Here is an 18,641-nt window from a genome sequence, read left to right on the forward strand (position 1 = left end):
CTTCTCTCTTTCTTTCAACATCTCCCTTCGTTACTTCTGCGTCGTTTTCTCTCCTGTCCTATTGCTCATCTCCCTATTTCCCGTTTGCCGACACATCACAGAGAGAAGACTCTGCTTCTCGTCCTTTTCGCGCAAGGCGTAAAAAATATTCTTTGTTTAAAAATATTGCCACCTCTTTCTATGTCTTTGAAGAACCCGAGACGACATTTTAATCTCGTCGATAGAATCGCACCGCGATAATTAGTGATCGCAAATCCTGTCAACAGGGCAAAGCACAAACTAACAAATTATTAAATTATCTAAATAAAAATTAAAAATAAATAACAACAGGATTATCGACAAGAGAAGTTTGTTGTTTCATTTGCTCCATTAGATTACTTCCGTTGTTTATCCACGTAAGATATTTGCTTATTGTACGTCCTGTTTATATAATCAAATATCGCCGATTGAAACTAACACAGAAGTTAAACGCAGAGAATATTGAGAAAATTGAATACTAAATATATATTTAACATGTTCAGAATAATATTCTTTTTTAAGGACGACACACAATACAGGGAAGACGCGAGTAATAAATTTGCAACATCCGCGTAAGACAATAATTTGTGCAGCGTTATATCTCGAGATTCTTTATCGGTCTTTCATGTTCCACGAAATCTGGTAGGAGTTAATATCGAACTAAAAAATTTCAACTCTGAACATCTTCGCACCTTGGAGAAGTTCAAGAGCTTTGTTAGATCGATGGAATACAAATCGATACGGACGAAAATCCCCAGCTAGAGCCCTCAACAAGTGACGAACCTGACAAATCACCCAAATATCCAGACGCTGCGCATAGTTTAGCGTCTGATAATTAAACTGTTGCGTCATTCACATAGGAGAAGGTGGTGCTGCTCGTTAACGGCGATCGGCGATCTCGAGATAACGTGCGACAGAGAGGAGAGAGAGAGAGAGAGAGAGAGAGAGAGGGAGAGAGAGGAGAGAGAGAGAGAGAGAGGGAGAGAGAGAGAGAGAGAGAGAGAGGAGAGAGAGAGAGAGAGAGAGAGAGAGAGAGAGAGAGAGAGAGAGAAAGCACCCCTAACGATCGTACGCACACACACAACGTGCGGCGATAGTAGTCGCTCGCATGCCTGGTCCGACTGCGAGGAGGGTCGAAGAAGATCGGTTCGGGCGGCTCGCGCGCGCGCGCGCGCGACTACGGGAATATTGTTCCCGTTGCGCCGTAGCGTCGTTGTCGGCGGAATTTTCGTCGGATGGCCGAACAATGAGCATGCAAATGATCGGCCGAAGATCGATATCGGCGCGATCAGAATTTTCCCGCGGCTCGCGCGCTGAGGGCGCGCGAGCTGCGCCCCCTCCGCCCTGCCGTCCGTTCGCTAGACAAAAGGGGGGCCGGTTGACAATGGCTCGATGGCATTACGTATGCAGGCGCAGGGCTCCGCTCTTTTCGAATTCGTTGCATTCTGCTTTTACCTATCCTCCGTCCTCTTCTTTCGCGTCCTTTTCCTCCTCCTCCTGCTGCTGCTCCTCCTCCGGCTGCGGAGTAGCGCGCGCGTTCCGCCGCACCTCTTCGCACGGGGGGAGCTTCGTCCTCTCGCGGACGCAGCCTGCAATTTGCAATCGCCAATTCGGCGGTCGTCCGTCTCGTCCTCGTCGCTCTCCCATCCTCCTTCGCCTCCTTTCATCGGCCGCGCGCGCGCGCGCGCGCGCGTCGCCTCTCGTCGGGCATTATTGCAAAGCGGGACGTCCTCGAGACTCGAAGCCGCGCTAAATCGGCGAACGGGTCAAACTCGTTCGGATCGTGCCGCTCTGTGTCTGTATCTCTCGTCGCGTCACGTCTCTGTCTCTGACTTTTCGTTTTATCTGCTCCCCGTGGTGCGCGCCGTCGGAGAGCGTTCAAAAATGTCGAGTATCGCCTCGGCGTATGAGTTTGCATGCGTAATATTGCATTATGTCGAAAACTCCTCCGAGCCGAAACTTCGTTTACGACCTCGCGAACGATAAAGTGATATAAAGCGCGTTCGCGCGCGCCGTCGGCTCCCTTGTCCACTTGATGCGCGATTCTTTGTCGGCACAGCCGCGAAACGCCTCCTTCGGAAAATGTCACGTCAATGGAGGATATCCGTGAGCATCTCGCTCGTAAAGCAGCATGTGACGTAAAGGCGACCGTATAATAAACTGCAAAGTGCTGGCTAGGCCGCGTGAAAAGAGAGTGTGTGCCCTGGTAAGCGAGACGATTCACAGCGCGATCGACACGAAAAGATGGAGGACGCGGCCGGAGTTCGATGATAAAGCCCGATCACGAGTCGGCCAAGGCGTCTGAATAAGAAAGTTCGAAGAAACAAGCAACAGGGCGAAAATACGTGCGTGGACAAGCGCTCATTGTGTCTTCGATGATTTTCGTCCTTGACGTTAGAAATATTGTTGCGGGGCGGATTTCACGACCATTCGCAGTAGTTTGTCCAAATATTGAAACCTCCGAGCGGATCATTCCTGCTTCACTGCGCAACAACCGCATCGAATATTCGCGTCGAGTCATAATGGAAATTTTAAATATCGTTAGAAACCAAAAATTTCCCATTCGATCTGCGGGACGGGCTTTCAGGAGAATACTCGAAACTTTTAATTATCCTGATGTTCCTTTGCGTGATGAGAAACTAGAGCGTCAAGTCTCCAATGGTAAGTCGGTTGATCGGTCGGTTTTTCGTCCTTGACGTTAGAAATGTTGCTGCGGGGCGGATTTCACGACCATTCGCAGTAGTTTGTTCAAATATTGAAACCTCCGAACGGATCATTTCTGCTTTACTGCGCAACAACCGCATCGAATATTCGCGTCGAGTCATAATGGAAATTTTAAATATCGTTAGAAACCAAAAATTTCCCATTCGATCTGCGAGACGGGCTTTCAGGAGAATACTCGAAACTTTTAATCACCCTGATGTTCCTCTGCGTGATGAGAAATCTGAGAGCGATATGTCTCCAATAATAAGCTGGTCGATCAATCAGTCAAAAGTACACACGACATTAGAAAGAACGTTATCATTAGCATGAAGAGAAAAGTGTCTGGGACTTTTGACGTACGGACGAATCCCGGAAGTAGATCTATTTAGATCTCTTCAGGAGTTCGCCCGTGTATCGCCGAATCCTTTGCGCGTGACGTTCCTGTTCAGAATGTTGCTGTTCGCTTCCGCAGGCTGCGGTTTTCGCGCAAAGTAAAGAACGACGCGCGGTCGAATGTCGCGAACCTGTCCGGTACTTCCAATTCTCCGTCGTTCCCCGTGTCTCGTTCTTCGTTTCGGCGATCGTTAAGCGTCGACATTGCGCTAATTTATGTAGAACGTGCCAATTAATTCCGGCGCATATCCGCGGTTCACCTGTGTCGTCGTCTTTGTGCTCTCCTCGCTACGGAATACACGGCTCCTCGTTACATGCTTCCCGCATACGAACGTCGTAAAGGGTTGGGGGAGGGCGAGGAGGGGGATGAGAGGGGTTTGAAACACGAGGGGAAGGTTGGTTCGGTTGGTTCCGTCGCCCCCATAGCCTCCCCCCTGACACGGCATAGGTTTAGTATCGTGGAGTGCGGCCCCGGGGCTGTTACGAACTTAATGAAGCTATTTTCCGTTTAATTAGAATCCTACCGTGATCCTTCTATTCTTAGGTGGGTCTCGTGGTTAATCCTTCCGGCCGCGATATTAAGACGCCGAGCGTTCCTTACAAAGCGGCGCACCGCTACCACAATATCGTCAACTATATTGACTCGGCCTTTATGCACTCGGCGAGCTTGGCGCGAAAAGCGTGAGAGCACAATGTGCGCATTATTTATAAGGTTGATTTTCACTTGGTCCGTCCGAACCGCGCGCGCGTACATAAAGAGTGAGAGCTTTTAATGCGCGAATAGTTGTGCAACGGCAATCATGTGACGGAATCCTTTAGATCGTGCGAGCCTTCGCGATCGAGAGACTAACGAAATTTGTACGAAAAACGGCAGCTTGTGAAAAACCGATTGCTGTATTCCGGTCATCCCGATATGTTGACCGATATGTTGACATCACACTATATTATTTATTTTGTTTCAGAATATATTTGGCAGGTTGTAGCTATTGTTATTGCCACATCACTCGTGCGACATGCGAATGTTTAATATCGATTATTTCAGATAGACTTCCGAGTCATTTTCTTGTTTTCTTCGAAATGTAGTAACATAAAATATCGTAAAAACACACGCACATGTTAACTAGAAATATAAAAAGTATTGTGCAATGAAATATATAATGAAATAAAAAATTAAATTTAATCTCTCTTGATGCATTCGACTGAGAGTGACCGTTTGAATGATAATGATCAATATTTTACAATTCGTTATTAATAACGACAATTCTAATATTAATTATATGATTCTAATATGTCAACGACTCTCATGTGTTCAATGCTTAGCAATATAATATAGTATAATTTAACAGTCGTTACAACCCGCTATTAAGCTGTCAGCCCCGCTGATTTCGGCAGGATTAATTCGCGGTAATTTTTAATGCCGCGATTGGCGATGCGACATTGAAATAATATTCAGACTTAAACGTTGCGCTTCCTGCTGACAATACGTTCAATTTGCCTCAATCAGTTAGGCGTTCCCGACAAAGTATCGAGTTACCATTCTTAGCAGATCGTCTGTATTAACTCCTTATTATTAGACGCAGCTCTAACCAAATGGCTCCAGTGGGTCGCGATTTATTAGCAATGTTATTTCCTCCGTCTCATCTATCGCACGCTGTGAGAGAACATGGGCTATGTGTGTGTGTGTGTGTATGTGTGTGTGTGTGGGTTTGATATATATATTTTATATATATTTTATATATTCGTGGAACAAAATTTGATTATAATTTTCGCGCAACACGCATATCGTCAGGTGATACTCGAAGCAAAACTTTGCTTTGTAATTGCCACGCAGAATATTCGCGTCATAATTATAACAATTTTAGAAAAAACTTGTTTAGGAAACTCCGTTCTGAGACGGGCTTTTTGTCATAAAAATACTCAAAGTATCTAGTCATCTTTATCTTTCCTTTCTTTAATAAGAAAACAAAACAACAAGTTTCAAATAGTAATCAACCAATCAAAAGTTTCAACATAGTAACTACGTTTTCAATAACTTCCCAACGTCGGGTCGGTTCACTTACTGTTCAAGTTTTATTGCTTGTACTTTCAAACATGAGAGATTTAGAATTGATTAATTTATTTTATATGTACATAACATACATTAAGCATCCTCGAGATGTGGAGTCATTAATTTTACAAATACTCGATTGTCATTGGATAATTTTTACTCTACACTGTCGGCTACAATACTTTTTTCTCATTAGGCGTCTGCTACATTCCGAACATCCAAAAAACTTTCAAACCGTTTTGATTCATTCATTGCGTTGCGTTTATTAACAGTCCGATGTAAGAATATTTAAAGGTGATTTTCGGTTATTGCATTGCGATCTCAGTAAGATGGTCTGAAGCTGGTGAAAAAGACCAAGACCTCTAGCAAAGAAAGCTAGCAAAGCTTGAAAAATAAAAAAGCGAAGGCTTTCAACATGGTGAATCGACTCTGAAAACATCGGAAAAATAAGAAGAAATAAGAATTAAGAGATAAGAATCGAATTGATTGATCGATGACCGAGAAAGAGAGGATCCTTGTTTCAATCTCTAAAATGGTCTTCATTTAAATCTCTTTCGAAGAACTTTCTGAATTGGCGCACTTTAGTGCAATAAAAGTGTACAGCGAGACGAGATCTTTTCTCACTCAAACTTACTGCACCAATGTGCAGCAGTGCAAAAAAATACTTCGAAAACGTACAGATGATTCGCGATGCTGGGCAGCTTAAAGGTAGGCTCCGTGTCTCTCGCGATTTTCTCTCGTTTGACGGCTCAATCGAGCATCGGGAGTGCCGAAATAATGTCGCCAGTGACGATCCCGGGTGTCGGGAAACGTCTAGAAACGAATACTCGTGTTCGTCGGATCGCCTCCGAAGACTCTCCGGAGCGCTGTGGGCCGCCGTGCGCGGCCGCGATCCGAAAATTTGGCCGAATTTTCACGGCGCATTCAGGTCAGTTACAATGCGCGCGATCCCGGTGACGATTTTATCGTTCTACCGCTCGCTCGGAGCGCAGATACGGGGTCGCGCGCGCGCGCGGACAGATTCGCGGTAACGAAAAATCTGGTTTTTTTGGTCAGCGGTCGCGGGCTGAATGTAGCTGCATTAAAGCGCCGCTGGGTGCGATGCGACGGAGTGGGGAGATCGCGCGTGGCGCGGTGGGGGCGACAACTTCGCGAGGTACTGCGATCAGTTCAATGTCGCGCGCAAGGCAAGCGAGTGCGGTCGCGCGCCGCGTTTTCCCTCCGTTCTCGCCTCCGTCGTCCAGCCGGTCTCTTTCTCTCTCTCTCTTTCTCTCTCTCTCTCTCTCTCCCTCTCTCTCTCTCTCTCTCTCTCCGGGCGGACGTTTCTTGGTGCGTCGTTAACCAACGCGCTCGTGCGCGAATCAGTGACACCTCGTTCGTCGTAATCACGTCGAGGAAGTGTGATCGGGAGTGCCGAGTCGAGAGAGCGACTCCGGTGCCGTGGAGTCGCCGGTCCCGCGAACCTGTTCGAACGTGTTCGTGCGCGCCACCACGACGATCTCGGCTTCCGCGGATCCACGGGACGCCGCTCCGTGCGACCGTAGTCTTTCGTCTCGACCTGCGATCTCTCGCGTGTGAAATGATCCCATACGTCGCGAGTGCTCGCGAGTGCACCGATCTCACTCATGGGCAATTCGATTTCGTGGTCGACGAAACGTCCCCGCGACGAATGCACGTAATCTCTTTTACATTTCCACCGTTCGTTATTTCTCTGCGGATTGTCGAGTAGCCAGTAATAAAATGCAAGGCTGCAGGTTCGCGTCGAAGCGTTGCCCTTATCGCGTTACTTTGAGGTTACTTTGACGCTCAGATCGCTTCCATGCTGCGTCGATCGGCGCGCCGATAACGAAAAATCGTGCAGTCAAGGCTTCAGGAGAATAACAGCGATATTGTTGCGACGCACGCGTTGGGGATGTATGATACAAGCTCGTCGGCAGTTTGAAGGGACATTCGCTGTTTCCATCGGCATTCATATCTATGTTTTCTCTAGCACGTTTCACTATCGACTGTCTGTTTGCATCCGCAGACTCGTAGCCCCCGACTTACGCGTCCTTCGAATATCATCTATACGTTCTTTTAAAAGATATAAAAAATCCCCTTGTTCCATTCGACGCGCATTTAGAGACGCGCATTTGGGGACTGGTTATTAGGTCCGCCCGGGCCGTTTCAGCCGTGAAAGCTATTTCAATTTCGCGTTTACACGCATCGCCGACGCGATTGAAAGCCGGCATTTAACGTTCGTCGCGATTGAAATACGCACGATGCATCGCGACAAAACGCGGGTAACACGCGCGCCGCGCGGGTCTCACGTTTGCGCGATCGTAAGCGTGGAAGCGGAGCGACGACGCGAGGACGACGACGACGACCCGAAGTCGAGGAGCTCTTCTGGGGAGCCCAGCGCGGAGTCGCGACTCCGACGAGACAGTCGGCCGGGGCCGCTCTTTTCCCGCGCGCGTACTTCGCTCCTGGTGCACGTCGTCGACGACGGCGACGGCGACGGCGAGGGCGAGGGCGACGACGTGTTGTCCTCGCTCCGCGCGGGCGCGAATGTCGGACGACGAGCCCGATGATTTAGAGAATCTCTCGCGTGTGAGTGACGCGTGCGGTGACGCGCGGACAATGCGCGGAATTTCGGTTTTGAATTTTGCGCGACGATCGTGACACGCGTCACGCGCCGAGGCTCGCCGGGATGTAGTGCCGCGGGTTGCAATGACGTTTGGCTTTGACCGAGTGGTCGTTAGAGTGGTCGTCGGTATCTCTATCACTCCGGAATGGGATCTGATTTATGTTGCGCCGGATGCCCCGTCGTCGCCGAATTTCTCCGACGCCGACTCCGAGAAGCAGCCGCCGCCGTCTTCGTCGACCTGGATTCAGCCTCGCTGCTGCGTGTGTGGTATGTACTAAGTACGCTCCTTTTGATCCTCTCGTCTTCGCGCGCGCGCGCGCGCGGCGCGTGGTCGCTCTCGATTCTTTGATGAATTAGCGCCTCATTTAACTGCTCTGAGTATTGGAAAATTTTACTCATATGCATGGTCTCATGCGACGCGGCAGACCAGAACAGATACTTTTGGCAATTTGCTCTTTGCTTGCTTAATCTTTGGAACTTTTATCGAGTTTTGTACGCGTAAATATGCCCTAACCCTTTGCGGTCCCCCGTGTCAAGTCTGCCCTCAACATCGCGTTTGATTCTAGTTACTTCGGTAAACCAAACTTTTGTCCGCTAATTATATGCTGGATATAAATGCATTACTGCAAATATACAAATATACATCGCTAAAAGATTGGAATATTGCGATATAAACAAAGTATGTGGTATCGTCGCGAATTGAATGGATTTTAGCGGAACGGTCGAAAAGAGAAATCAAAGACAATTCGGGCCACGAAGGGGGGATTAGCGCAATATCATTCTCATTCTGTTTTTATTGATGTAAACAAGCACGACTCGATGGTAGGTCGAGTGAGAGTGTATGTATTTAGAGATAAGCCGATACTATAAAGCTCAAAACGTATCAAGGAGATGCAAAGTGTCAAGGACAAATGCCTAACTGAACAAGAATCAAGAATATGCTTTTCGATGTCAATTCATAAAACAGTACATTTTCTCATATAATCAGAAAGTGGTTTAAACTTATTGATATAATTGGGAAATGATTCTTTTCTCAAGCATCCATATTATCCGTATTATCCATATTTAAAATATTCAATATTTTTTGATATTTAAGTATTCAGTATTCTTTTAATATTTGTTTTAAGCTACGATGCAAAAATTACGGGAGTTTTATTTCATTTCTTTACTCTCGTATTTGTGTTTTCTAGATTATATAATTATTCAACAGAGCTTTATTTCATATGATTTCCTCATTTTTTCACGGCGTATAATGACCTTTTGGAATAAGACAATATTGCCTGAAATTTCACCAGATGGGTTATCAAAGTGACTCGTTTTTAGATCATGCACTGCATTGAATTTTTATATTTTCCCTCCCGTTTTATTAAAAAATTAAATTGAGAAGCCATTAAATAAAATCAAAATTGATAGATCTCGTGTAATGAAATTTTAATATTAATAACATGTGTAACTCCTCGCCACACAGTGTGTACTTTCGCCCAATCGCATATGTGTGTGCGGTATCATTGATATCTAATTATAAATTTAATATTTCATATTTAATACATGTAATATATATATGTATACACACGCGCACATATACACGCGCATTATTGGACGCGTGTCGGACTATTTCAAGTTCCAGCCTAAGTGCAACGAATGCGCGTGGCGACGGGGCGCGAAGCGCGGAGGGGAAGGGCGCCGAGGATGAAGCGGTGACGATGAAGGAGGGTGCGTGGAGGGTATAACGGTGGAACGGCGAGGGGCAGGAGGGTCGGGGAGAGGCGGGGGGAGAGATGGCGAACGCCAGCAGGGGTTGGTAACATAAAAGGCCAGCAACCCCTGTTCCACGCACAGGCTTCGATTGTTTCGGGCAAGCAGCGTTCATTTGTTTTTCTTCGCGTGCGCTTTTGCGCTCGCTCTCTCTCTCTCTCTCTCGCTCTCTCTCTCTCTCGCTCGCTTCTCGCCCTCCCACTTTCGGCCGCCGGTTCTTTCCTCTCTCTCCATCGTCCTCGGTCGCTCTCCTCCGCCGCACGCACGCACGCACGCACGCACGCACACCACACGCGTACGCGGCTCATTCTCGACCGCCGCCTACGACCGCCGCGCCGCGACGTCGCGTCATCATCTTTCGTCTGACTTTTGTGTCGAGCGCCGATCGCTCGGTCGGGGGGTGTGTCACACCCTCTGCGGCTTTGTACGTGTCGAGCGGGATAGATAAGAGTACGGGGATCGTGTGTGCGAATAGATGAATATTGGGGACCACAGGTTATGTATAATCCTAGTCTCCTGCAGGTACATAGAAATTCCGAATGAAGGTGCGCCTCCGTACGGGCAAAGAAACGGAGCGCCGTGCCAGACGCTTCGGGGATCTCATTCGGGGCGAGGGGGGTGGCTCCCGAGAATCGAGAGAAGGTAGCGTCCTTCCTTATCGCACGTACGTGCCGCGACGGCCACCTGTACACGTGCGTTTATGTGCGGCAGCCGGTTCGCACGTGGCGAATCTCACACAGCCGCTGCTGCCCGGCGCTGCAAGTTCGGCACACGGAGCCGGCCGCTAAACTCCTGCGCGACGAAGGAATATATGTTTATCTTTTTAGCCCGAAGCACTTGCGCGACGCGCCTTCCGATATCGCGTCGCGGTTTCGGAGTAGCGGAAATACATTTACACATTTCGGCGATACTATACTAATTTACCGTGGCGATGGACGGGAGCTCGCAGTGTGCTTCGTTCCCAATAACGAACCCGACGAAGAATGACGCACACCGGTCGGGCCAGTCGGCCGGTAAAACGGTGTCATCTGCAACCGTGAAATTTCGAGCGGTTTTATCGTAACGCCAACAGCTGACAGGCGCGAAACGATACGCTCTAATTTCCTCATCCGTGAGTAGGCAGTGTGGTAGCGCGATGCGGATTAATAAGCCCCCGTCACGCATTAACGCTCGGAACGTGCTTCCGTGCTCGCAACTCCAAACGCAGCCCCGCCGTTGCGCCGTTCCCTCGCAGGAGCAACGATTACGAATTTATTCCGTCGTGGATCTCGAGAGCTTCCCCGAAGTCTCCTGCTGTCGGATCCTCTGACGCTCTCATTCGATCTTCGCCGATCGAGCCGGTCCCCCGCATGTCCGAATTGTTATTTATTTGATAGAAGACGGAGGGAGGGGGAGGGGGGGGCTGCGCGCGGAGGAGAGAGACGGGTGTCGCTGATCCTTCGCGACGTATGACGCGCACGATCGTTGCGTCGAGGCTCGTTGCGGCGATTACTATCGGCAAATCTGCCGTGCACGGAGAAGCCCGAGATTCGCGCACAATAGCCGCCGTAGTTACCGGGCATGCACATGCAGATGTAATTCAGCAAGTAGATCGAGCAGCGACTCATTAGCCGCGATTCAGATTCTTGCCGCGCGGCGCGAGCTCCTTTTCCCGAGCGCCTTCGAGTTCGTAGCGCGGTACGTCTCTCTCTCTCCTCTTCTCTCTCTCTCTCTCTTTCTCTCTCTTCTCTGCCCCCCTTCTCCCGCTTTCTCTCTCTCTCTCTCTCTCTCTCTCTCTCTCTCTCTCTCTCTCTTATTCTCTCGATCGATTCCTCGACGCTCTGTGAATCGACGGCGTACACGATGCGCGGGAGATGACGTCCTTCTCTCTTTCTCTTCGTCTCCCCTTCTCTCTCTCTCTCTCTCTCTCTCTCTCTCTCTCTCTCTTTTCTCTGTGGTGCTTCTCTCACTCTCTTACTGCAGGGTACCGGCGAGCGGGCATATACGGAATAAATCGTGGCTTCGTTACACGCGACTCGAAGGCGGCAAACAAATAGGGTTAATTCCACGTGCGCCCGGTAGCCTGAATACGTCGTTTCCGAATGGAGGTAATTCCGGTGACAATGTGGCCTTTGATTTCATAGAACCGCACGGTCGAACGACCACCTCCTTCCTCCGTGCTTCCAACTCCCTCTTCGCGATACCCCACTCACCCGTTCTCCACCTCCTCTTCCACCTCTTTCTCCTCCTCCTCGTCGTCCTCCTCCACCTCCTCTTCCTCCTCCTCCACCCGCTGCCGCCCCCCGTCCTCTTCGACTCTCCGCGAAAACCCCGTTTCATCCTGCGCGCAGCAGCGAATATACATATAATAAAGTAAAGCCAGCCACCGCCGGCTCCAGCCAACCCGGGCGAAAAGACTTTATTCAGTAACTAGCGATTCATACGAAATCGCGAATCCATTTCTGCTTGGCTTCACTCGCGTCCTCCTCCGACGGCCTCCCCCCTTCCCTCTCTTTCCCTCTCTCTCTCTCTCTCTCTCTCTCTCTCTCTCTCTTTCTCTCTCTCCCGCCGCGCTCTCGTTCGCCTTGGTCACGGCCGGAAGTCGCGAATAGCGAACTTCGACGTTCTACACTTTTGCCGGCTATTGACTGGGAAGGTACGCATAGACAGCGATCGAGAGAGAGAGAGAGAGAGAGAGAGAGAGAGAGAGAGAGAGAGAGAGAGAGAGAGAGAGAGAGAGAGAGAGTGAGAGAGGGAGAGGGAGGGGGAGGGAAGTACCAGATCGACGTTGGGTTGAAGCTCCCGCTCCATACAATTTCCCGAAAAATTGTCCAACGGGGGACGGGTGGGAAATAACGTTTTATTATGCACTCGCGGGGCGTTGCAAAGAAGACAACATTACGCAACTTGATGTCACGCCCGGGGTGAAAAGCGGGTGGACTTGTTTACATCGGGCGCGCGCGGGAAGTCGAAGCGCTCGGAAATGGATCGCGCATCCACGTCCGACCGTAAAGCGGGCCGGGGCTTGGAGAGAGAGTGAGAGAGATAGAGAGAGAGGTGGAGGGGTAGCGAGTCCCGCGAACAAATCGTCGTCGTCGGGGAGAACGGGCGAACGCTTTCTCCTTAATGCGGGTGAAATTGTATCGCTCGGCTCGCTGGCAAATCTACGTATTATGCCGAGTAACGCGCGAGTGCGGCGCTGCGCGTGGTTTCCGATGTTTATCGATGCGTGCCATCAGTCGGGCAAGACGAAAGAGTATTTTTACGCAATGGTGCGAGAGTGCCTCGATATTTCATATCACGCCAGCGTACGTGTGCGTGTGCGTGCGTGCGTGCGTGCGTGCGTGCGTGCGTGCGTACTCGCGCAGGAATGTAGCGTCTTACAAAAATATCAAGCTCCCTGTGATTTTCCGGCCGTGGATCTTATTTTCAGCTCGTCAGAACGTATAATCAGGATTCACCGGCGTACACGGATATAACCATCACACGAATATTCATATGATAATCGCGCGCGCGCGTCTTAATGACGACATCAGTCATTAATATACCTCACGGATAGCTCCTCTCTCTCTCTCTCTCTCTCTCTCTCTCTCTCTCTATCTCTCTCTCTCTCTCTCTCTCTCTCTCTCTCTCTCTCTCTCTCTCTCTCTCTCTCTCTCTCTCTCTACCTCCCCCTGTCCCGTCTCATCTGGAGTAGCGTCTTGAGAAAAATTCCGATGGCTTTCCGATGGCGTTTGCATTACCTCAGTATGTAGAGACGATAAAGAGGGTGACGGCGAGAGGGGGTGAGGGGCGAACGTTGTGCTAAAGCGGGAAGAACGTGAAGTCAAGGGAAGAGTTTTCGCCGCATTCGGTACTCCTCCAGAGCTTGGAAATATTTCCGAGGATTCAGCGAGTTTATTAAGGCTATTCAGAGCGCCTCTGCCTCTGAGACAGCATTGTGGATACAATTTAGTCTTATTCATCCCTTCGCGGATGTCTAAATATTTTCAACCCTCGCCCGCCCTCCCGTCTCCTCTTACCCCAACGTCCTCCTTCTCTGCGCTCCCTGTCTCTCGTTCTCTTTCTCTCTCCGTGCAAGTCTAAGTTCTGCGGATCCCACCCTAGTTTGTAACGTTTTATCTCGCACTAATGGCGACGTATTCGGGCCGCGACAACCCGCAATTCTACGCACTGGAATCGTTTAGGCGATCCGGCTTCTGTGAAATGTTCGCGATCCACCCCTCGTTTCTTTTCTTCCGTCGCATGTTTATCGATAATACCGGCAGATAACACGATATCGGGGGATCATTGGCGCGCGTAAAGTATATATATTTCCGCGGATTAAAAGCATCACAGAGATGCAAGTTCGTTGAAGAGAGATTCTCGCCTCAAGGAGACCCATGTTTTTTCTCGACGGTTCTTAGATATTCAGTAAAAAGGAAGGGAGGTGTTGCGTTCGATATATTTCTCTCTCTCTCTCTCTCTCTCTCTCTCTCTCTTTCTCTCTCTCTGTCTTTCTCTTTCTCTCTCTTTCTTTTCTTTTTCTATTTCTGTCTCAGGATAAAATTAATTTTTGCTCCTCTTCCTCCGCGCGGCCTTAGACAATTTCTTCGACATTAAACGATTCTTTTTGAAGGCAGTCACCGTTGCCGGCGTTCCATTGTTGCGGCGGAATGTGTTATGTAAAGCAAGTTCCGCTGCATTATTCTGCCAGTAACCTTGCCCTCTACTTCTTTAGTCTTCTGCTGAATAGTTCTGTGCAGCAGAGTTGGTATGACAATCGAAGAAATCAGATTAGCGTTATCGCTTCTCTCGGTCGCTACTTATGGCTTCGCATTACAGTTTAACAAGTTAGATGTCAGGAACAGTGATATGTGCATATTTGAAGAACATAATGTACATAGAGATGAACGTAAGCAAAATTTTTTTAATTTACATATCCACTATGTAGTAAAAGAAGCTCCATGTTCTGAGAGGAGTTTTGTGAAACAAATTATCCGCTTTCTTCCGTTCTTCTGCGGTTATATCGAATCTATAAAAAGTTCTATCAGCTTTGGAAAGCTAATTTTTTACTCGAGTCGAAATTTTAGTTCTACATCGTAACTCTGGAAATTCTATGTTAAGAGATCAATTAAGAGCCTAGAAATGTAAAGCAGTATAAGCTATTTGATACCCTTAAATGTTATAAATGGTTATTTACTACACTTTTCTGTAGGTTTTTTTTGCCTAGGCTTAAAAATGACTTTTTCTTACAAAATCTCTAAAATGGCTTTACAAGTCCTACAAGTATTGTTAAGAAGATGGGTATTCGAAATTATTTAATATTTAGTTATCTTGTTATTCATGCGTATAGCGTCCTCTATTTAATCCCTATTCTTAATTTCAATGAGAAACATGTTAATTATATTGCTTCTTCGATTACTTATAATGTACCCGCGATAAACAAATATTAAGTAATTCGTCAAAATCACTTAACAAAGAGTATAATAAAACAGAAAACTTATTTTTATAATTTATTTATTATTTTTATTGATGTCGCAAATTTCGACATGTTTGGACATTCAATAGAAGCGAAAAGCAAGAAATTATGAGAGCAGTGTTATGTGTCTAGAAGCTCCAACAGAAATTTAAACATTTGGGTTCTATGTAACAATCGATAAATAAGTCGAATTATAAGAATTGATTTCCTGAATGTCGATTCTCTCCGTTGAAGAAGAATCGAATCGTGTAAAAATAGGAAAGAATCGATTACAAAATCTCTGTGCTAGGAAATTGATTTTTACCAATAGAATTATCAATTTATTTATCGATTGGATTTGGAATCTCTATAGAGTACAACCACTTTGCTATACTATTCCAATTGAATTTCCCATTATTACAAGCAATTTAGCTCATTCAGTAGAGTTTGCTCTATCGACCAAGACAATCCTCTTTTTGCCCTTTGTATTAAATCTCTCGAACTTAGTGCACATACCCCAAGATTGTACGAAATTTCCTAAATTTAGTATATACGCTATCCTCTCGGTATAAAACGAGGTACGTCGAAATATCTGAAGGACGACGGCGCGCCGCGTCGACTTCTCTGTCCTCTCTTGTCTCATTTGAGGAGGAGTTCTGACGATCTCGCCGCTCTTTGAGTCACTCTCGCTTTGCGCATTGTTTACAGAGTGATGAGTCTTCACACTGGCGCGAGCGCGAGCGCGAGCGCGAGCGAGCGAGCGAGCGAGCGAGCGAGCGAGTGCGCGCGCGCGCGCGCGCCTCTGCCTTCTTCCTTTCTATCAGTCTCCCTCGGTCCCATTTCATTCCATTCTTCCGCGTTCCCGCCATTGTTCCGTCTTTCCTTTTATACGGAATAAAGTATCAAGCGGCCGGGCACAATGTACCCCTGTCTTTCTGGGCTCCCTTTATCTCTTTCTTTCTTTCTTTCTTTCTTTCTTCCTTCGTCACCCTCCGCCTACGCGTCTTTTGCGAAATTCTTGCATCCTATCGACGGTATCTCGCGGAAAGTCGATTTTCGGCGCCAGCGATCGCTTCGAAATCTATCAAACGTTAGATTGAAGATGTCGCTGCGATCGATGGACCTCGCGGTAGTAGCAGAGGTAAAGATTCGCCTGGTTAGAGTCAGTCGAGTGTGCAGTTGCCGGGTGTAATGTCATTCGCCTTAACGAAGTACGAGGGTAGTCCCAGAAGTACCTGACTTGACGTATAGATAGCGGTTGTTTGAAAAGAATGACTATGGTAGAAAGTACCAACCTTATAAAGCTTAAGTCTGAAGTTTGACGACGCTACGTTGTTTAGTATTTGTTTGGCAGCCATCAATAGTGAACGCTCTCAGTGAATTTGTAAACATGGAAAAAATTGCTCATCGTTATGTGATACAATACTTTCATTTGAAAGGCCTCAGTTCAACCAATGTCAAAGCGGAGCTAGATTCTACTCTGGGGGAGTCTGCTCCTTCGTTTACAACAGTAAAATATTGGGTGGCGGAGTTTAAACGAGACCGTACGAGCTGCCAAGACGAAAATCGCAACGGTCGACCAAATGAGGTGACCACGCCAGAAATGGTGAAGAAAATCCACAAAGTGGTATTGGATGACCGTCGCTGGCGGGATGACTGAAAGTGCGCGAGTTAGCAGACATGGTAGGCATTTCAAAAAGTGCTGTACATCGCATATTTACTGAAAATTTGGACATGAGAAAGCTGTGCGCAAGATGGGTGCGCCGCGATTGGAACAAAAACAGCGTCGTGAGGATGTTTCAATCGAGTGTTTGGCCAAGTTTCGCAGCAATAAAGCCGAGTTTTTGCGTCGATTCGTAACCATGGATGAAACATGGGTCCATCACTTCACACCTGAGACGAAGGAACAGTCAAAACAATGGACCAAGGTGGCTTGATGGCTATTTTGAGGAGCTCGACGATTCCCACTATAAACAGGATATCGAAGCTATTGAACATCGCTGGGAAAAGTGTATTGAGCTATGAGGAGACTATGTAGAGAAATAAAGATATTTTTTCCCAAATTTTTCGTGTTTTCTTTGGTAGGTCAGGTACTTCTGGGACTACCCTCGTATCTCGGAGATTTCGTAGCTTTCGCACCGCATGAATCTTGTTTCGGAAATCCCCCGCGCTTTCACCCGATTCTGTGATTGATTCAGGCAGGGAAAGGGGGTGCGACCGTGCCCTTTTCAGTCGCCTTTTTAACTGACGCATAAAGTTGTCGATATAACCATGCCTATCATCTTGTTTAATAACCCCCCCCCTACCCCCTGAATAAGGCCGCACTGCGTAGCGTAGAAAGGTGGGACGAACTGCATTTTCGACTCATCCCAAGGGATGATTTGACCGAATCCGCAAGCACGCAGGGGTGCCACCGAGCGAAGGGTTCGCGCGCTTGTCCGGGGCAATAAAAGTCAAGGTTGATCGATGTAAATGTGAGAGAAGCGATACCCCGGTGTGTTGATTACTGCTTTGACATCCTTATGCTATTGTTGGAGAGTTGGATCGATTAAAATATCCAAAGGACAAGTTCCGTCGAATTTCGTCGAGTGTATTTCCACAAGAGATATCGGTTTGATTATTTCAATATTTACCGTAAAACAGGGTGATCTGAACGTTGATGTGACTATGACGTTTTGCAATTTTGAAGTTTTACGGTAGTCATATTTATTTTATTGTCACAGACAGAATCGGGGTCTTTTAACTTTAGCTTTTTCCATTAATTCGATTTCAGTATTGGCAAATTTCAAAATTTGGAGAATGTGTTACATAGTCACCACATCAAAATCCCAAAGTCACCTCGTTTCGCGTATCAGATACACGCGAGGAGTCATCGTTAGCTTTCTCGTCGGCCGTTAGAGAAGCGTTAGGGAAGCGTCTGAGAAAGCCAAGAAACAACCTCCTTCCCGTCGCGCGAATCGCCCGACAGTAGAATCATCGCATATCTCACGTTCCGCGCTTGATTACTTTGACCATCCTGATATTTCGCCGCCAGAAAGCTGGATGCCGTGTCGGCCTTTTTTCCACGCTACCGTCAATGACTTTCCCCGGCATTATCGGCGCCGCCGTCGCCGTTGCTGACCCGCGGGTGGACGAGGGTGGTCCCCGCCATGAATAACCAAGTAAAGAATCGCGGAAAAGAGAAGGCACGAGGTGGCTGTGGCGGGAGAAAGGTGGCGGCTGGGTACCGCGAAGAAAGAGAGAGAGCGAAAGAGAATGTGCGAAAGAGGGAGTGAGGGGGAGAGAGAGAGAGAGAGAGAGAGAGAGAGAGAGAGAGAGAGAGAGAGAGAGAGAGAGAGGGAGAGGGAGAGAGAAAGGAAGAAAGACGAAGTCTAAAGAGACGACGCACACGATGCCGGCGCGCCCGTACCGGTACATTCACGTACACGACGCCGCGTGACGTCACCGCATTGTTAAACGAGCAAGCATTGTAGTCACTATTGTGAGTCTCCGCCATTATTCTAAGACAATCGTCCAACACAATGAGACCTACGGGAGGATGAGTAGAGAATCCTCTCTCCTCTCCTCCTTCTTCTCCTCTTCTCCCTCCCTCCCTCTCTCTCTCTCTCTCTCTCTCTCTCTCTCGCTCCCCTTCCCACCTCCACCCTCTAACTCTTTCTCCTCCTTCATATGGTTTTTCG

At 47.9% G+C, this 18,641-nt stretch overlaps 1 protein-coding gene across 1 annotated transcript in view; it reads left to right on the top strand.

Annotated features, from left to right (window-relative positions):
• The first annotated feature begins 6,340 nt into the window (after positions 1 to 6,340).
• The window catches only part of LOC112588206 (uncharacterized), a 262,479-nt gene continuing 250,178 nt past the window's right edge, over positions 6,341 to 18,641 (top strand). The window contains exon 1 of the mRNA XM_025297210.1: positions 6,341 to 8,054. Within this exon, the coding sequence (XP_025152995.1) occupies positions 7,871 to 8,054 (184 nt within the window). The 5' untranslated portion in view covers positions 6,341 to 7,870. The remainder of the gene's footprint in view (positions 8,055 to 18,641) is intronic.

Source organism: Harpegnathos saltator, unplaced genomic scaffold (genome assembly GCF_003227715.2).
Source record: "Harpegnathos saltator strain DR-91 unplaced genomic scaffold, Hsal_v8.6 scaffold173, whole genome shotgun sequence".
Lineage (NCBI taxonomy): Eukaryota > Metazoa > Arthropoda > Insecta > Hymenoptera > Formicidae > Harpegnathos > Harpegnathos saltator.